The sequence below is a fragment of the Phaethon lepturus genome, unplaced genomic scaffold, assembly GCF_000687285.1.
Source record: "Phaethon lepturus isolate BGI_N335 unplaced genomic scaffold, ASM68728v1 scaffold20783, whole genome shotgun sequence".
In the NCBI taxonomy this organism is placed as follows: Eukaryota; Metazoa; Chordata; class Aves; order Phaethontiformes; family Phaethontidae; genus Phaethon; species Phaethon lepturus.
In genome coordinates, this window is record NW_010527273.1 from 29,111 (window position 1) to 49,306 (window position 20,196).

Sequence of the window (20,196 nt, forward strand, 5' to 3'; positions counted from 1 at the left end):
AATTTGGCACATCTGACCACTATTTGCCACTTATGTTTTAAAGGAGCCTAAGGGTGCTGTAGTAAGGATTTCTATTTAAAAAAATACTTTGAAAAGGAGACCATGATAAGTAATTTCTTTCAAAAACCAAAGCTAGTATGTTCAATTTCCTGAACATTCATGAGAAAGAAATAATCTAAAAAAAACTTTCCTTGTAGAGAGGATACAGATCTCTCTGTGTCTATCTTTCACTATCACAAGATAAAAGGAATTCACTAAAAAAGCAGTTCCCAAACGTTTTTAGTCAGTTGAATTCTGTGAATTTAGAATTTTCTGCCGAAGGTTTCAAAATACTAGCATTGTTCTTCGCAGAGTTTTTGTTTGTTCAACTTTATTACATGTGGGGATTTTCTTGTTTAGCATGTTAAAATCCTATCAACGTTTCTCAGCATGTAATATATTACATTTTGAAGCTTGGACATTGAATATTCAGATTTTCAATATAACAGATTCCTTACTCTATGTTTCCTCTCCTCTCTCTAAAGCTTCAGGCTACTATGGTAATCAGCCAAAAGAACCAGATAAATGTTCAGCTTTTTGCTGTCTTCCTGTCAGTCTTGTGGCTAGTAAGAAAATTCACTGTAGAGAACCTATTTTTATTTCTTTATTCTTCCTTTTGTCATACAGAGCAAAGCGTTGCTATTTGCTGTACTTTCCCCATGTCAATTAAGAGCTGTTTGATACGACGCTTGAGCTGAGGCAATCTTGCTAGAGGATCTGGTGGTTCCAGTTCTCCAGTGAAATCAAGCCAGCTTTCTAAAACTACAGAAGGAAAAGGAAGTTGATTAGAATAAGTCTTTGAGAAACAGTTTTCAGAAAAATTAAACTTTTCTTTCTTACTCTGTCTTTTATAAGAAGGGAAAATATACTGAGGCTGTGATTTTTATTTAACAGAAGAAATGTTTATTAGGGAAACACCAACTAATTCCATGTTTCACTCAAATAATCCAAACATATCTTCTGATTGGTTTATTACTATGAAAAGGTACCTGGGAGTAAATTATACCCTTGGCTAACAATTCACCATCTACACACATGAAAGAAACCTCAGTTCATGGCCTTCTAGCTATGACAGTTCTGCAACAGAAAATGCAATCCTTAAATGCAAGGCTTGCTTCTGTCACCTTAACAGGCTCCTGTTTACAAGATCCAGATTACAGAATGGTTTTCCAATCTTCAACAGATGTTTTTTCAAGGAATTTCTATGCTTGTAGAGGCAGAGAAGGGAAAAGGTCAACCCTGTTAGCCTAGAAATACTGCCCAGTGCAAGTAGGAATACTGAAAGTAAAACTGCAAATAGTAATAAAACAACCTTATTTGTCAAAAGATAATTAAGAACTCCTGTGACTAGGCTACAAGCTCCCCTCATTCTTAATTTCTATGACTGGTGAGTAAATTCATATGCTTTAACATTTACTCCTACACTATAGCCTCATTCCAGTTTTCTCATGAAGCCTGATTTGTCTTCCAGAAACCAGTTATTTACTAAGATATAGCAAACCAAAGTTGAAGGCAGAATGAACACACTTTTTTTTTTTTTTTTTTCTCCTAAACACTGTCAAATACTGGAACAATCAGGCCAAAGACACTCCAGGCATAGAAAAATCGACCAACTTTATGATCCATATCTGGACACAGACGAGACAAGTTAGCTAAGCTTCCTGAAGTCTGCCTAATATCACAAACCAGAGCTAAATGTTCAGGGGTCCCGAGTGCTTAAGCTACTTTATTGGGCATTCAAAGCTAGGGGAAGGGGGTAGAGGGATCACAGGTACAAGCTCTGGTTATAATTTTGGGTACCTAAATTTGAATACAATTCTTAAAAATTCATCCTCAGTGCCTCAGATCACCTCCAACACAGTGGCTATAAAAGATGCTGTTACAGGTGTATTAACAAGTATCTGGCAATGCAGTTACCATCAACTTCTTTTTCGATCAGGTCCATTCTGCTGGTGACTTCATTCTGTACATTCTCTATATGGGTAAGTAGATTTAGCTGCCATTGAAGATGTGTGTCCACTTGTTCTTCTGAGCCTTTTCTTTCATTACAAACAAACACAGTGTTTCCTTCAGCAGAATTCTTCTTCATAGGAGCAATAGAAAGAAAAAAAATTGCCATTTAAGAGGTGGGTTTGTTGGGTTTTTTTAGTTTGGTTTGTTTTTTTAATTTCTGGTGTTGATTTCAACACTCGAGTCACATGATAAACTATGCTGGTTTGGAATTACTTCTGTCTATTTAACAAAAAGCATACTCAAAAAGCCATGTACCTTGACACATCAATAGACTAAACCAAACAAAATGCAAATTCCATACAAACGAGCGTGTACAGCAGTGGGGGGAGTTAGGCAAGAGGTTAACTTTACCAGCTGAAGCACTTTAACACAGTAAGACAGACTGCATTTCTGTGCTCTTTTTATATACATCGTGACTTAAATCATGAAGTGCTGAACTGCATTGGTCTACCGTCACCAAAAATGTGCAAACCCCTACGGTTTGTTTCAACTTTAGCCAGACAATGAAGGAAAAGTCCTTAAAATGCAGTAATAGCCAAGATGTCAAAAGTCACCATTTTGCACAAATAAGCTGGCCAATGATTTGTTGATTGAGACAAAAGACTTCTCCTCCTACCATTACTGTGGGCCCATGCAACTTGCAAGAACAAGCCTGGGACAGAATTGAACATGTCTGGGGATAAGTTACATGGACAGTAACATGCAGAGTTATGCAAACATAATATCTGAGGAAGATTGACTTCTCTGAAATAATTACCATCTTCATAGCAAGTTGGAGGGAATACACAAGTTCCTCATCTTTCTGTATTTGGCATTTCAGCTAATGGAAGTGACCAAAGGAACTATACCGGACTTAATGAGTTAACATGTTCAGCATCTCCATTAATTAGCAGGATTCACAGTTTCCATTTTATACCTGCTATGACTTCATATCTGACACAGTTCTTTCACTACCGATGATTCTATTTTAAGGACTAAAATGCTGGATATGTGTGCTCACACAGTATCAATTCATGGCAAATGCCAGAGCAAGGAGTGAATTTTGTCGTATTAATACACTTCTCTCTGACGAATTCATCTCTCTGATGATCTCGGCTAATTTTTTCCACGTCACAAAACAGACAACACCATTTTTTTCTTAGAGTATTTCTTCCCCAGCCAAGAACAGGAAGAGTCAAGAAAGGGGAGAAGAAGAAAATAGGGACTGATGGATTTTAAGTTACTTCTTAGAGCAAAAAAAGTAACTTTCTTTTTAAGACTTAAAGTCAATTGGAAAAAAAAAAAATCAAACTTGGACCAACCTGCTGGCACCTTTATGAGTGTGTTCTTGAGGCCAAGTATTGTTAATACCCACAACAGTCAATGGAGTTATTTATCAAATATAGGTTTTAAAAGTCATAAAAGTCTCTAAACTCTCAAACCTTACAGATAAAATCTTTCATCTCTCAAGACATCAGGTTTGCTCCACGGTGTTTTTAATATTCTGTTATTAATCTTTATAAAGGATATTTCCAACATAAATAAGAAATGACCCATTTCTTACAATTTTCAGACCCTCTCTAAAACCACGAGACCATCACCACCGTTTCTCCCTTGCTGTATGAGGGTCCAAGGCCATAATTCTAAACCCAAGATCATGTGTTAGATGATTCTTTTAGATGCCCACTGCAGTAAGTTGAGAGAAAATCTTAAAGCTAAATAACAGCATCGTCAAAGATTTTTTTTTTCCCTTTTAATGACCTCTATATTTATTCAAATGGCTAGTAAATGCTCCTTGAAAAATTAAACACAAGATCAAACAGGTCCTACTCTAACCTAAGAGATAAATGCAGGTAATCAGGGAATGATGGCAGAGGTGGTAAGAGAGGCAGAGTACAGGATCCAGCTTGTGAGGAAGAAATGAACAGGAGGCTCAGGTGGGAGAGGCTCGTGGTTTCAGAAGCAAGAACAAGGAAACTAAATACAATTTTAAAAGGTGATGCATAGTCCAAAAAGGAACTTAACAGTCTATCTGAACACTGTTTATAAGAGAAAAGATGATATGCAACAGAATTGTAGATTAGGATAAAACAAAACAGTATGGAAAACTGGAATATTGAAGGCTCTGTAGGATGCTAGAAGGGAGAATCCAAAGCCTCAATCAAAACTTTGACAAGCAGAGATGAAGAAAGCACCTTACAGAGAAGTCAGTTCATGTAAAAATGGCACTTGAACATCAGTGTCACCATGGTTTTACATTTAAATACAAACAGGTTCACGGTGAAACTCAGGAGAGCTTTTCAATGTGTAGTAAGTCTAAACAGAGAGCCTTGTTTCAGATATCAAGGCTGACTACAAGGTGAACTAAGGTGTCCTAAAGGAAAGAGTACTCTGACACTGCCCCAAACAGATCTCTTCCTGGTTTAAAATAGGGAGCACCCAACTTTTTAGATATATGCTTTAGTCTCTGAAGGAAACCTTAGTTTTATTTCACTGCTCACACATGTTTTCTTTTACTTCTAAATGTATTTTACTATTTACAATGACAATTTAAGCTACTGTGGGAAGTGTATATCATACTGCTGCATGTCTCCTTACTACACAAAGGGAGTATAATCATGCGATTTAGCATACAGTTATTTCTAACTAGAATGAGCCAAAATTTTCCATTCAGACTATAAAGTCTACATGCCACATTTAAAACTAAAGTTAAAAGAAAAAAAAACAAACTTATCTTACTCATTTCTTCCAGAAATTGTACTTCAAAAAGGGGATGAGTTGGGTGATTTAGTCTCACACAGTTGATATCGTAGAAAACAGAAAGGTTTGTTTTACTTTGTTTTTTTGCTCAAAAAGAACTCCTCGCTAAAACCAGACTAACAAATTTCAGACCTTTTCCACAAAGTAACACATTCAAACCATTAATGCGACATGAGAGAGAGATGTTTAACTAGGCAAATATAATCCTGACTAAAAACCTGTGAAACATTTAATTAGAAAAAATATGCAATACAAAAGACTCAAAAGAAGTTGCACATGAGGTAAAATTAGTTGGTCAGTAGATCATTACCTGTGGACAGATTCTAGTAGAGCTATTAAAAGAAGAATATGGTACAATAATAAACACTATTACAAACCTCAGTTTAACAAAAAACAACAAAAAACCCCACACGTAGAAAACAGAATTGAGAGAAAAAAGGAAGCTTGCCCCGTTTTCCTCACCTTACAAAAAACACCTTCAAGACCCTGCATTTTAAGAATAAGATTTCCTCTCCCACCCCCCCAAAACACTGGACTGAGCATAAACAGTTTCAGCATAGGCAATACTGTAACCATATTTCGCATTTCATTCACCAATTGAAATGGGTATACTTCACCTGAAACTATTTCAGTGATCCAACTTTGATTCCAGTGATTTCTGCTGACTTATTTGATAGAATATGTTGGATTATAACAATGAACATTTGTAAGTACTTGCATGTGCTTGAGTTTTATCAGATTGAACATATTTTTCCAACTCAGAAACTTCCCAGATGAAGAACAATACTTACCTGCTCGTTCATGCCATCATCTTTAAAAGAATATTGTAAACAGTTTTTATTCTCTGTATGAAATTCCTGATCTTCCTCAAAACTACTTGTATCTTCATCATCTGAGCTCATAGGGTCAGTGACTGCTTTGCAGTCTTGACCGAAACTCTGTGGTTTTTGGTAACTGTGCTCACTTGTGATGTATGTTTCTTCCATCTTCTGGGGTATGCTGGGCGGCTCTCTATGGTTTTGACTGTGACACGTCCGTTCAGTTGGATTAACAGCATCCGGCAAAGTCACTAATTTTTTCTCTACCCCAACAGTTATTTGTTCTTGTTCTTTTCGCATCCCTGAATAAGCCCAGAGATGAAGGTCTGGGTGATGCTTATTTCTGCAGCAAAGGGGGGGGAAAAAAACAAGTTACAGACAATACCATTTACAGCACTGAACTATTAAGCATCCACTTCTGCTAGACCACAGCTATTGATAAGCACCATTATAAAACATGTAATGATTCCTAGGTCACTTCTCAATTTAGGATAAATCCAGAATATCCCTTTAACAAAAAAATGCCTATAATTATAAAAAAAAAAATCACCAATAATCCCAAAATATACCGGATCTCCTCAGGTGCTGAACTCCCACTGAAGCTGAGGGTACTCTACATCTTGCACTGGAATGGTTTAAGCTATTATACAAGAAAACTTTAACGTGAGAGAATAATGCATATGGAATAATGGTAGTCTCTGCTACCTAAAGATGGAGACTAAACCGAGGACTCATACTTACTTTAATATCCCAATCTTTAACTGAAGTCCATGCAATATTTCAGTTACACCATATACATCTGCCAGTAGGTGATGTGTTGATACAATCTTTTTGGCATTAAGATGAGAGTAGTTTTCTTTCAAAAATGATAATCCACACATGTGTCCATTGTTTAGCCAGTCTTTATCATAAAGATATTTGGCACTCCACCTCTGACCTGGGGTAAGCAATAAACACACTGAGGGCAACAGCAGAATTTATTTAAAACTAGTGCTATAATTATATGCTATACTCTGCTAAATGTCTCCTAACATCCATGAAAGAATGATATAAGATCTTGCTATTATATTAAATTTTAGTTTTCATGGATTAAGAGGAAACTCTAAACACTTATGAAAACAAAAATAAACCTGAAATGTCAAGACCTCTCTAAATGGCATTTGAAATGAAAATCTAATCACCTTTGCAATCAAAGTACAGGATATTAAGAACTGTGTTATTATCAATCTAACTGCAAAAAAAAAAATTTAACTTGGCATTTTATTTATTTAACTATTGCAGCTTACTTTAAAAGAAAACCTAAGTCACCAAGAAAAATGTTACAGAGTAGATTTTACATGGACATATCCAGAACACCTAGTTGTTTCTAAAAGACGAATAATTTGCTTCAATACTGAAGTCAGTATCTATTTATTAGAAGCCAGGAGAAGGCTTCATGAAAAGCAGACATTTCAAAGTCAGCTGACAGCAGAGTTCTTACACCCTCCTTTGAGGTGCCTTTTACCAGACACTACTAGACAGGATATTGATGGAGGTGGGCTTTAGGTCTCCCGTGCTACGGCAACATCTACAATTTTAACCCAAATAGGCATGAATGAGTATTTAGCTAATGCTTCTACAGTAACTTAATAACTATTAAAAAAAAAAAATCAAAAACAAACAAACCACAAAAAAAAACCAAAACCAAAAACAAAAACAGAACTAGAAATATATAATGCTAATTATTCCATTATTTTTTTTACAACGAGGAACCCAGACAAACAGACTGACTAAGACCGCAATATCTTACACTCAATTTCATATCAGACTATCATCATATACAGAACAAAGAATGGGTTGATGGAAGCCCTTCATACCTTTCAGGAGAATACCCTGTCTATCTCCTTTCTGCCCATTATCCCAATACACTTTAAAATACTGACATTGTGAATGACCTTTTTCTCCTGACATAGAAAGAAAAGAAGTAATGGTTAGGAAGGGAGAGAAGATAAAAATTAGGGACACAGTCTCTGCATAGCAGGGGATAATGAAGTACCTAGTACAGTGCAAGGAAAGAACACAAGACAAATTAGTTGGTTTTAATAAGAAAAAGCTTGACTGCTCAAAGAATGTACCACAGAACTACTAAACAAGACTCTATACCATCAATTTAGATTCAGATTGGGGCAAGTGTCCTATCTGTTCAGCTCTATTTTCCTAAATTTTCTTCCCAAAAATAACTAATAAAAAACTGTGCTATTTTATACCTCTGCAAAGAGTTTTCAGGTTTCATTTCTTAAATTCACAATGAAAGTAAATTTGGGGGTGTAGTCTCATTGCTCTTTTGAAACAGCGAGACTGTTGGATACTTCACCAGAAGACATGTACACGCATTTGTATCAATTGTCAGGACAAATACTGAAATCTTTCTTCCAAATCGTATAGTTTTTCTCCAAATAACTGCTAAGAAAAACGGGTTTATGGACAGAATAATTTTTAAACCAACATCATGCTAATCTAATGTATTCAGTTTAGAAGTAAACAGACTTCTCCTAATTCTTACCATTTCAAACTTATCCTAACAATCTTAAGTTAAAGATGTGCTCTATGAGTGCTATTGTTTACCATAAAAAGTGTTAGATTCTTTTCATATTTTACACATTTGGTTCCACATCTTTATTCACACAATTCTGGACAAATGCAAACATTATAAAATTGCAACTAATATGAAGTGATATCCACAGCATATCTGAGTGTACTCTAAGACCCTTTTCTCTAAAAAATATTTGAATGAACAGATATGATTCCAAGAACAATTTGTTTAGAAAGACTTTCCAGACCACACTGACATGAAAAAGTGCTCAGGTTTTGAGGGAATTAAGTTTCAACAACTAAAGCGATGGTAATTAAGATCATGAATAAGATTTAGCATAGCTGAATAAGATGTTACTAAGAGGAAAGTAAGTTTCTGCTCAGAGCCAGACTTAGAAGCACTTGCCCCAAAGAAGTAAAACAGATAACACAAAACAGACAAAGCTTTAACAATTTAAGCAATGCATAACATCTCTGCTTGAAAATCCCAAGCAGCCAGCTGCAGATAAAGGTGGTTTACCCGTACCTGGTGGATCTCTGCAGATATAACAGATGTACTGCTCTGGAATGCTGTCCTCTAACAGTCCCATGCATACGCTGTGCTGCCAACACAAGCACTCTTCACACTGACATCAGAAAAAAACGAAAGCAAAAACTAAAACTGAGATAAGTAGATTCAAAAAAATCAGAAGCTATTTCTTGTATCGTCAAAATGCAGAGAACAGCAGTTTAACTTAAACAGCTGGTTTGAGTAGATTATTTTAGTTGGGCAATTTGTGTTTGGGTACGCAAAAACGTCAAGCTAAAAAATAGCTCTAGTTCTGAAAGTTACCTCAACCACAAATTCCAGACTGGAAAAAAAAAAAAAAATTGAAGATGTAATATTTAATAATATTTTATTACAACATTCAGTATTTTAGCACCTAAATATTTACTAGTGAAATATAAGACAGGAGTATAATATTACAGTAAAGTAGAAAGATAATGGAATACATTACAGCATAACAGTGAAAAGTAGAAAACTCTTCAGTTTAATTATTTATATTTACAAAGCATCTCTCCAGTGCGCTAGAAAGATGTGCTTTTAATATCGCACCAATGGAAAATCTAAAAGAAAAAGAAAATGAAGAGAAAATGAAAGAGGAGAAACAAGAGAATAGGAGAGCAAAATAGAAGACATGAGGGCCTAGAAACAGCAAGCTGGTTGCTCTCTGTGAGACAGGGCATGAAGAAGAAAAATCAGGCTGTCATTGGACTTTAGAAATGGGCAGGAAACTACCACTTAAAAATATATTTCCCTTTCTCAACTCAGCATTTGCCTGTGTTTTAAATACCTGCTGGTTTACTACTGAAAAAGTCTCTCCTCTTTGCTTTGACATGCTTTTGGAGCATATCAACCTATTCAAAACACTGAAGTCACTTTTCCTCTTGACATGCCACTATGGCTACAGTTTCCCCTCCTCTCTCCGAAGATTGCTACACCAGTCCATTTTTCCACATTATCAGCACAGCTGAACTCCTGCTTAGTTCCTCCAACACAGCACTGCATTTCAGTAATGTGTTTCCAGGGACAGTCTGTGTCCTTCATTTTCAGGTCTTTCTGTCATTTACAGAAGACTTTAAGTCCATTAACACAAGACAGTCATACTACCTTCCTTCAAATCTCAACTAAAAAGGCTCCGTATTTTCAACAGAAACTACCACATTAATAGTTGAATACAAACCTGGTTTTTGAGTGGGGAAAAAACACCACAGGAAGTTCATGGCTTTTTTAAAATTATTGACAAGTCAGTTCTTCCTCATTCTTGCTTGCATTTGATCTAATTGCTATATTATGAATTCCTTGAGATAAAACTTTAAATTATTCATTACTAGATGGGAAATGCTCCCCTCATTGGAGCACAAATAAATAAGCAGCTTTAGCTGCAACCCATCAGCACCTGAACACCATGTAGACACTGTATATTCTTCTTCCCCTTTTTTTTTCCTACCAAATAAGATTTAAAATTCTTAGCAGTTTCTAAAACCAGTTAGTGATTTCTAGTTTGAGAGCTGCTGTTCTAAAGATGAAGCACACACATCACAGTTACTGATGATATTAATGTCTGTACAGCAGAGATCTTGGATACAGATGAGGTACATCTACAGTGAGCAGAGTGGTAGCTACAATTGGTACTGCAAAGCAAAGGGCCAGACCAGAAGGGCAGATACAATTGGGATGTTCTGCAGACAGGAGCGATTATTTATATACAGGGAAGGATACTTTATTCCAAATTTATCAACTGGCTATAAAGAAAAAGGTTACTTTTCCTTACAAACCTGTTCTATGTATCGAATTGCTAGAGAAACCCCATCCTAAAGTAATAGTTCTGTATACACCGAATAGAGCCATGCCAGGTGCAGAAGAGCACAGAAATATTTTGGTATTGGTCACTTCTATTTACAGCTCTCTACATCACCTCCATCTCCAACACATTAAAAGTGCACCTTCACAAGCAAGACATTCACATGGAAAAAATACATCCCCCCGCTAAATTTCTTTACCTGAATCATAAAGCCATTCTCTTCGTCCAGTTCACAAATGCATCTAACAATTTCATTGAGAGCATCATCTTCATCCTGAGACTCTTCAAAGTTCGTTGAATCAAAATCCTGATTGTATTCGTCACCACTAAGTAACAAACTCTCTGTAGAGGAATCATCCAAGAACTCCACATCTGAAAGGTCTAGTAAAAATAACTACATGTGAAACTGTGTGTGCAGAGACGCAATACTTTACATGGGGCTTTGGCAGTTAAAAATTTTAACCTGCATATAGCAAAAAAAAAAAATGCTCTCCAACACACCGCTGATATATTAGATTTCTTGGTGAATTCTGCAAAATGCCTTTTATGTGATCTCCTCAGAAGCAGAGCAACAACACTTAATTATTTATATTTCCAAAGCAAATAAAATGAGGGACAGCTTGAGGAGTGTAAGCATTTTGATTTAAATAGAAGAAGTATAGATCAGTCACTGTATTTATAGCTACAATCCCAAACATAAGCCAAATAATTTCCTTTAATATTCTCTTTCTTAAAGAATTAAACCTACAAACTCAAAATTGCTGTTCAGCCAACCTACTTTCTCCACTAAGGTCAACAGACAAGATAGCTCTTGGATACTGGTATGATGTATTCTTCTCTGAGAACATGCTGCGCAAAGTCAGAGAGCTCCCTGAGGACCGTGTTAATGGAGAGGAGCACCTGTCCAAGAATTCAACAGAACTATCTTCATAATCTGAATAATCTGAAAAGTTAAAAGAAAATAAGTTGCTGTTACAAAAGCAAGTAAGTTTTTGACAAATGAAAAAAAAGTAAGCATACTGCAACATTATGTTCAGAAGAACATCAACATTGAGATATTAAGATTATGAAACTGTAAACATCAAATGGCAAAAGCTCTTCATAACATATTTCAGAGAAAAAAAAATTCCAGTACGAAACATAATGGAAGTTTAATAGCTAAGACAAGCATTACTCATTTAACTCCCCTCTCCCCCTCACCTCTGAATGTAAAGAGGAATCATTTTTCCTATAACATTATACAGTCTTTTTTTCCCCACAATTCATCCTGTACCATCTGCTATCCTTAGAGATGCTGCTAGTAGCTCTCTTTTTCCCTTAGGTCTGTTGGTATCACTACCAACATTGCTACCTAGAAGTAACTGCAGACTGTCCTGTCAGGTTCAGTGATAAAAGCTTGTCTGCACAGCTGCAGAAAAGCAGAGGGACTCCCCAAAAAACCCTCCCGGGATGATCCCAGGCCCATCCCAGGAGTCATCAGCCATTGACAGGCCAAGGGCTCCTGGGATGGATCCAGGAGCATCATACAATCAGGATCATTTAAGTTCGAAAAGACCTTTAAGATCGTCAAGTCCAACCGTAAACCTAACACTGCCAAGCATCCCAGCAGGGTATGCAGAAGCCCAGAGGAGCACGATGGGCAGGCAAACAACAAGCACCCCCTGCCCAGGCCCCTGCCAGGGCTGACCAGCAGCTCCATCACCCCCATTATCCAGGCGTGAAACCCAGCAGGGTGCATTGCCCCGAGCAGCTCTCTGGATCACCTTTGGGACTAAGCTGGGGTTGCAGCCCGGGGCTGGGACATAGGAGGAAAGTATTTTGGCATTGCACAAGACTTATTATGGAATGTTTAAGGACGGAACCAAAGGTGGGGAAAATGGATGGATCTAAGTGTTTTGGGGAGGAACAAGCGTAAGGAAAAGAGAGGAAGAAGGGGATAAAAAGGGCCAGTCGTGCATAAATAGTCTGCTGGTCAATACACTTGCCTGGCCTTGCCCTGCAGCTGATCAGCAGAGTTTGTCCTATCTGCGCTGGCAGGGGTGGTGGAGTCTCCCTCCTTGGAGATATTCAGAAGCTGACTGGACATAGTCCTGGGCAACCGGCTCGAGGTGGCCGTGCTTGCGTGGGGATGTTGGACCAGAGGACGTCCAGAGGTCCTTTCCAACCTCAGCCATTCCATAATACTTATTAAACCCCATTTCTAACCCTTACCCAGGGAAGCAGCGCTCTATTCAGTGTGCAGGTGTGCGTACAGGGGTCTGAGTGCCAGCCAGTGTATTCAGACCACAGGTCGAAGGGCCCACGGGTCTCTGGTGCCAGCACCCTGGGAGGCTGGAGTGAGCAACAGCCACGTGTGAGGGATCCCTGGTCACAGGGGCCCATGAGTTCATGTTGCAGTGCCTGGAGCCGGTGCCAGTGTCTGCTTGTTAGCAGAGATCAAGCTGGACCAGCTGGTGAGCAGGTGAAGTGGCCTGGGAGCAAGAGGTGAGCGGGTCTGCAAGGGCCAGCTCTGGGTGCGAGTGCCTCTCTAAGGGTGAGCGCCATGTGGGGCTACGGGAATCTGGGGAGCCCCGGCCAACTCTGGGAGCGTGCGAGCGTGCAGATGAGTGGGACGGTCTGTACTGCAGAGGGGCTGCGGTCCCAGCGGCTCATATCTCTAGATGCCAGCATCTAGAAAGAATGGGATCCAGAGGCAGATACTGGGCAGACAGTGTCTGAACGCAGCTGCCGCAGGGATCCACACTGTACGTGTATAACTACATCTATAGAGAGATATATCTGTCTGTTCTCACCAGTAGACCCCCATCCTGCTCAGCCAGAGAGGGGAGCAGGATGAGGCTGTTCGAGCATGCACACAAGCACAGAGAGCACCACGTGCTTGTGCCTACTGGTAAAAACACAGTACTGACATACTGATACCAGCATGATATATTTTCCTCTAACATATACTATTTGCAACAGTCTCAAGGAAAACATTTGCGTACCTGTCCTTAATCACAGTGACTGCAGAGACTGTCCCAGGTAAGTCATGGAATTACAAATCATAGAGTGGTTTGGGCTGGAAGGGACTTTAAAGATCATCTAGTTCTAACCACCCTGCCCTGGGCAGGGACACCTTCCACTAGACACGGTTGCTCAAAGCCCCATCCAACCTGGCCTTGAACACTTCCAGGGTGGGAACATGCACAACTTCTCTGGGCAACCTATTCCAGTGTCTCATCACCATCACAGTAAAGAATTTCTTTCTAATAGCTAGTCTAAATCTACCCTCTTTCAGTTTAAAAGTTACCTCTTGTCCTATCACTACATCCTTGATAAAGAGTCCGTCTCCACCCTTTCTGTAGGCCCCCTTTAAGTATTGGAAGGCTGCTATAAGGTCTTCCCAGAGCATCTTTTCTAGGTTAAACAGCCTCAGTCTGTCCTCGTAGCGGAGGTGCTCTAGCCCCCTGCTCATCTTTGTGGCCCTCCTCTGGACCTGCTTGAGCAGGTACATGTCTGTCTTATGCTGGTCAAATGATAATTAAGAGTAGCTATCCATTTACTCCTCTTAAAACTTATTACTTCAAATATAAGTGAGTAACCAGATTTCCACACTTTACTGGAAGAAACACTCCCGCCACCACCTGTATCTACAGTTTTGTTGCAATGGTTTCCACAACATGCTTCTCTCCTAAATACCTTCCATAAAGCCACTGTTACCATCTACCACATTTCCTAAGTATATTCACTGTAAGGGAGTCAACTCAATCAGTAGTTTACTTCATGTTGCATTGCTATCAACCTCACTGTAACAGAACACCATAAATTAGAGAAATTGCCTAAAACCCATATAACACAGAAGGTAGGTAAACAGTCAATCATGCATATACTCAGAGCACAAAAAAAAGTTTTTGTTGGGATTTTTTGTTTGTTTTAACGCCTTGCACAAAACTTATCTGGAGCACACAATGTGCCTGCTCCCTCTTCTTCCCCAAGATGCCTCAATTTGATTTCAAAGGAAGAGAGCATGCCTCATGCCCTTTCATTTCTGCCCATGTCCTGAGTGGAGTGAGCTAGTCCTGGAGAAAGGGAAAACTGCGTCTTCTGACAGATCATTTTTCAATGTGCTCTTTCAGGGTCAGACACTGGAGTCAGAATCTGCCAAAGTATTTTTCTTTTTTCCCTAGTTACAAAAAAAAAAAATCCAGGCAGAGTACCTTTGGACTGCTAGAAACAGATTTTCACAAGGTGAATTTGCAAAGAATAAAATGCCCAAATTTTATGCACACTGTTTTCTGCATCTGGATTTAAGATTTCTATTTTTTGGGGCATTAGGAGGTATATAGTTTTCTCCTAATATTTAAAGCATTGGATATGGCCCCCAGAAGTTGGAACCTAATCATGGTACCTCTGACAAGCTTTTAAGTTTCAAGACAAGTTGTCAAAAAAACCAAAGGAATAAAAAGAATTAAAGAAAAAAACAACACACGACAAACCACCTTACGACCTCAGCAAGATAAAAACCAAAGGACAATACTGGGCACAAGAACACAGCTCTGATGTTACTTTGCAAGAGGTACTCTGTGTGAATCACTCTGGATGAATAGGGTTTGCAGAACCCATTGCACGTCGGAGCTGTATGGAGCCACAGAACCAAGTGCACCCTGGATGGCCTGAAGCTTTAGGCTCTCTGATCTCAAGCCCAGCGCTTCACAAAACAGCAAATATCTCAGCAAAAAACAGCAAAAAAAAAGTTCACATGCTCAGATGCGAACCACCAGTCTGACCAACTCCTCCCACACCTTCTAAATTGTGTGCTGCATCAGCCTTTTCTGACAATTCATCTAAATTCCGAGATTCAACACCAAACATGACAGACAACTTCTCTATTCACCTCTTTGGAGCTATATGAAACAGGAGGCTTGGGGAAACGCTATGTCAACATTTCCCCATTACAAAATATACATCTGTAGTTTTGAACTTATTTCAAATCTGTAGCTTAATTTGTTACCTATTAAAACAGCTCTGCTTAAAAGATCTTTTTTCAAATACTTCAATCATTATTCTGTTTATTTTTAAGCAAGTTCTTTTTCAAACACTTTTATACCAACACTCAGTGTCATATACTCAAAGGATAGAAGAGCTATAAAACATTTTTCTCACTCTTAGCAAGCTGCACTGAGAGTGCTGCTGGGGATATTGCTGTACACAAGGTGATGGCACATTACTTCGAAACATCTTCCTAAAAACAGAACCTGTGGAGAGTATTAACTCGCTCTGCCATGTTTTACTAATCACAGATGAAGTAGCCAGGACTGCTCAGGGTTTTGGGGTTTTTGTTCTTTTTTTGGCTCTTGCATACCTTTACCAGCACCTTCTTGCAAATACTTCAACACCTTCTCAGTACAAGTAAAACACTCCCAGTAATTTTTAGATAAAATAAGCAATTGAAGTTTATAGTTTAAATTATATTACTCCAATATAAAGACGGTGAAGCACATGATACCTAGATTATTGCAGTTCATCTTCAAGCACTCCATGATTTCATGATTTGTCAGCATTTTCATGTTATAGCACAACTTTTGGACAGACAAACACATAATCACTCTAAAGATCCACAAGGCATCTTTAAAAGTCTGTGGTCAGAAGCTCCTTTTAATGCATATGTTTTTTCCACAGGCTCTTGAGGAAAAATTTCTAAAAAATTCTTTGATAGGTTTTAAATTTTCACCTTCTCGTATTTTAAAAAATTTTAATCAAAGTTATTACGACTGATATCCAGTAAAGTACACAAAAGTTAAGCCAACCTGACAGGCATAGAAAGGACAGTCTATCATTTTTAAAATTCTGAATATTTAAAGATATTCTCAAGACAAACAAACAAACAAAACCCACAAAAAACAAACAACCAGCAGCAAGGTATAAATAAGTAGTAGTATTTTAAGCCCTAAAACACTGTTTGAAGTAAGCAGGCATAGTACACGAAAACTCAAGTTCAGTCTTTGGCAAGAAGAAGAGACAGAATGAGTCTGTATTTGTCCATGCTGTTATTTTTATTGCCATAATGCTGCAACTAAGACTGCACTGGATGCATGAAAAGGTAAACGAAGGAACCTGTATAATGTGATTTTACAGGAGATTAAAAGAACAAAAGGATGTGGAAGAGGGTAAGAAATACAAAGAAACAGTAAAACTGTACTGGTCAGCAGGATAGTTATCTTTTTATTAAAAAAAGAAAACCCAAACATTGTCCAGTTTTTCCACAGAAATCAGGCCAAGGAGAGTTACAGAAGGCATGGTGCTAAAACTTTAAACCACATTCTTAACAGGAGTACTTCTCAAATAAGGAAAAAAAAAAAAGCACAGAGCGGTTTGAAAGGGGTTTTTTGTTAAAAAAGCACAAGCTACTTAGAAATTACAAGTTACTTACAAATTATTTTTGTCCCTCTAGGGAATGGAAATAACAAAGAAAAGAAAAAGATGAGTGATATGATCCAAGAATTGGAGTAGGGGAGGTAGGGGAGTGAGACAAAGGCAAATGGAATCACCCTTTGTCAAGACAACAGACCAGACTGTTGCAGCAAAGACACCAACCTCAGCTGTTAAGGATTAATTGTTAAGGTGGGGCTGCATTTTATACAGTAAACCACTGAAATTCAGCTACAGACTAAATACTAGAACAGTTTTAATGTCCAAGCAAAATAGGTAGGGTGTGTATACAGAGCTTCAAACAACGAATTTAAAGAGATGAGAAGAGCGAGCATACCTTTTGAAGGAAGAAAAAACATCTATGAAATACCTATGTCTATCAAGGAGAGACAGACTATAAACACAAAAATAAGGTCATAGACCTAAGTGTCTTTTCAACATTTAAAGACAAAGCTTATTCTTTGAAACTTCTAAAATTTGACATTCATATTGCTTAGAAACAAGTTTTAATATCTAATGCCAGAAATACACTGAGTGGTTTTGCTTATTCTAAAAAAAAGGAAACTGAACTTACCATGCTGTTTAGATTTCTTCTTTTTTTTCTTCTTCTTTTTCTGTTTTGATTTATGATCTTTCTCTTTTTTCTCTTTTTTCTCCTTTTCCTTTTCTTTCTTTTTACCTGAAATAAAAATTAAATATTTTAAAACAGCAATACCATTCCAAATTACTTGCTTCATTTGGCTTAACTGAAACATGACGTTCAAAATCAAGTATTCCAGCTGCCTAGTCACATCAAAATGCTTCCATTAATTTACTTGATAACTTGGGCATGTCTCTTATTAATTGCTCATAGAATGGTTCAAAGGAATCTCTCTCAACAAGTAACATTTTACCATTTTAAGTATTTCCGAATGAAATATCCTAGCATAAGATACAGAAAAGCACACAAAATAAGTGACATTATTTAAATAGCTTATAACATTTGTTTTACTTACAGCTTACAAGAAAAAGGTTTGGGCAAGAGAAAAAGCTTTCAAAAATGCAAAATTCCAAACTAAAAAGATAACACAGTCTTAAAAACACATATTAGGCCTACAGAAAGTCATTTGAAGAAAACTTCAGTATCACAAAACTGCTGATGCTGTCAGCACTTTCTACTACACAGTGACATCCTCATAGAAAACTGAGTCTGACTGAAATTTATTATACCTTTTTTTACACTGCACTTCACTTCTAACCCCTGTTGGCATATGCATGAGGACAAGTACTTGGTGTCAGAAAAATTCTATTTATCCTGTTAATTCTCCCCAGACAAAACACATGCCACAACATTGTCACTTCATAATAATTTTCTAAGTAATCAGCAGTGAGAAAAATAATGATGAAATTTACTTGTTACAGAAAATAAATCCTTAAAGTCAGTATTGAAGGATTGTTTTCTGCACACAAATTGGGGTGTTATTATCTTCCTGGCGAATACAGAAAAAGAACTTTTACCTCCTGGAAAAACAAGGCAGAATCACTTATGAATTTATGTCCATCACTAATAATTGTTTGTTGGTTTTCTTTTATAAAACACATGATAAAACCAAAGCCCTCTTAATTTATATTTTCCTTCAAGAATTGCCAAATGTTTTGCTATTAACACTTAGCCGTTTTCTCCTCCCCCACAAACAGTCAGTACAAGAAATAAAAAGGCAGTATCACCAATTCAACTTAAAAAAAAGAAAAAAAAGCTTTATTTTTTCCAGGCCTCTCATAGGTACTTTTGGATCTGTCCAAATCCTTGCTATGGGCACTTTCATTTTTTCTTATAAAAGTATTCTTCTACTGTAAACTAATCATAATATATAAAAACTGTTTTTAAGACCTGAACAGACAGAAGAAGTGCATCTGGGCCCAGGAAATATTTTACGCTTTTACGTTTGCTCTTCAGAGACATCAAGTGTTACAGAACTTTTCCTTTTTTCCTAAAAATATTATTGCTCTGTACATACCATATGTTGAAATACTTTTCTCTTCCAGTTTTCCTTTTCTTTCCATTCTCACTGCACCTGCAAATTGAAGAAGAATATATGACATAAGTGCAATGTCTGGCTGATGACCCACTTTCTTGTAAAAGTCATTAGACCATAAAAAGTCCTAATGGTACATAAAAATAAGAAACATACAAACAATAAAATTATTTTTAATGTCACTTAACAATAATTTTTATTGTCTAAAGCACTGGAAACAAAAAGTATTGTAGTTTACCAACTTCTGAATGCTTGTCCTTCTCAATCACGTTCTTTAATATTTTCTCCTTCAGACTCTCAAAACATTTCTCCTTTATGGGCACAGAGCACTGTATCTCTGTCCCTTCAGAGCTCACTGATGTGGAAGACCTCTTTTTTTTACTATTCCCTTTGGGTAACCTTAGACTATTGGTTAAAGGCATTTCCAGATGCAAGGCATGTACATGGGACGAGGGTGCTGAAAACAAGAAGACAGATTTACTAGGCATTCCATAAGGATTGCAGCCAGATCACTGGCTGAGACAGATCACTGAAATGTCAAGTATTGGTAATAATATCATCACACTTAACATATAATTACTGCATATGAATGCCTAGGTCTTAGCCTTACACACAGACAATACATGCCACAGACGGTTTCTTTGTTTTGGAATTTGCACTAACTTTTAAAGTGCTTGTGCTGTTGAAAGTGTACTTTTGCTGATACTTCTAAGCCTTTTTGTTTCCTTTGAATTTCACTGTAATAGAAATCCACCTCAACAGGAAGGTGCTGACATTGTCCATATTAGGTTAATGTTCCATTACATGAATGGAGAAATTAAGCTCTAGTGCAACATTTTTAGTGCTATGTATAAAAGGTACACTTCTGCTTATTGCACTTTTTATTGATTTTAATACTATTTAAATACTAAACTGTCTTTCATGTATATATTTAATCCACATTTGAATTACATACAAAATACTGTGATAACTTGTCAGAATTCAGCATCCTATACCAACAATTCTTATCTTGGACTATTCAGAAAAGTTTATTCAGTGAAATATTTAGGTGTTTTTAATCTTTATCTGATGCAAATTAAGCAATAGCATGGTAAAACAAAACTCAAATTATAATTTTCATTGCTATCATCATTTATACACAATGGTATTTTCAAATAACCGAACTAGAACAAAAGTTATTTATAAAGAACGTTACTGACGTCATTCAAAACTCTCTATTGTTGCATTCATCAATATTGTGAGAGTTTT

General features: G+C 37.3%; 1 protein-coding gene across 1 annotated transcript in view; it reads right to left on the reverse strand.

The window, feature by feature from the left end:
• Positions 1-424: 424 nt before the first annotated feature.
• The window catches only part of PHF20L1 (PHD finger protein 20-like 1), a 54,090-nt gene continuing 34,318 nt past the window's right edge, over positions 425-20,196 (reverse strand). Inside the window, exons 11-19 of the mRNA XM_010283343.1 lie at positions 18,931-18,987; positions 17,508-17,612; positions 11,304-11,468; positions 10,725-10,906; positions 8,707-8,806; positions 6,351-6,546; positions 5,583-5,952; positions 1,957-2,119; positions 425-801 (exon numbers count right to left, since the gene is read on the reverse strand). Coding sequence (XP_010281645.1) covers positions 659-801; positions 1,957-2,119; positions 5,583-5,952; positions 6,351-6,546; positions 8,707-8,806; positions 10,725-10,906; positions 11,304-11,468; positions 17,508-17,612; positions 18,931-18,987 — 1,481 coding nt within the window. The 3' untranslated portion in view covers positions 425-658. The remainder of the gene's footprint in view (positions 802-1,956; positions 2,120-5,582; positions 5,953-6,350; positions 6,547-8,706; positions 8,807-10,724; positions 10,907-11,303; positions 11,469-17,507; positions 17,613-18,930; positions 18,988-20,196) is intronic.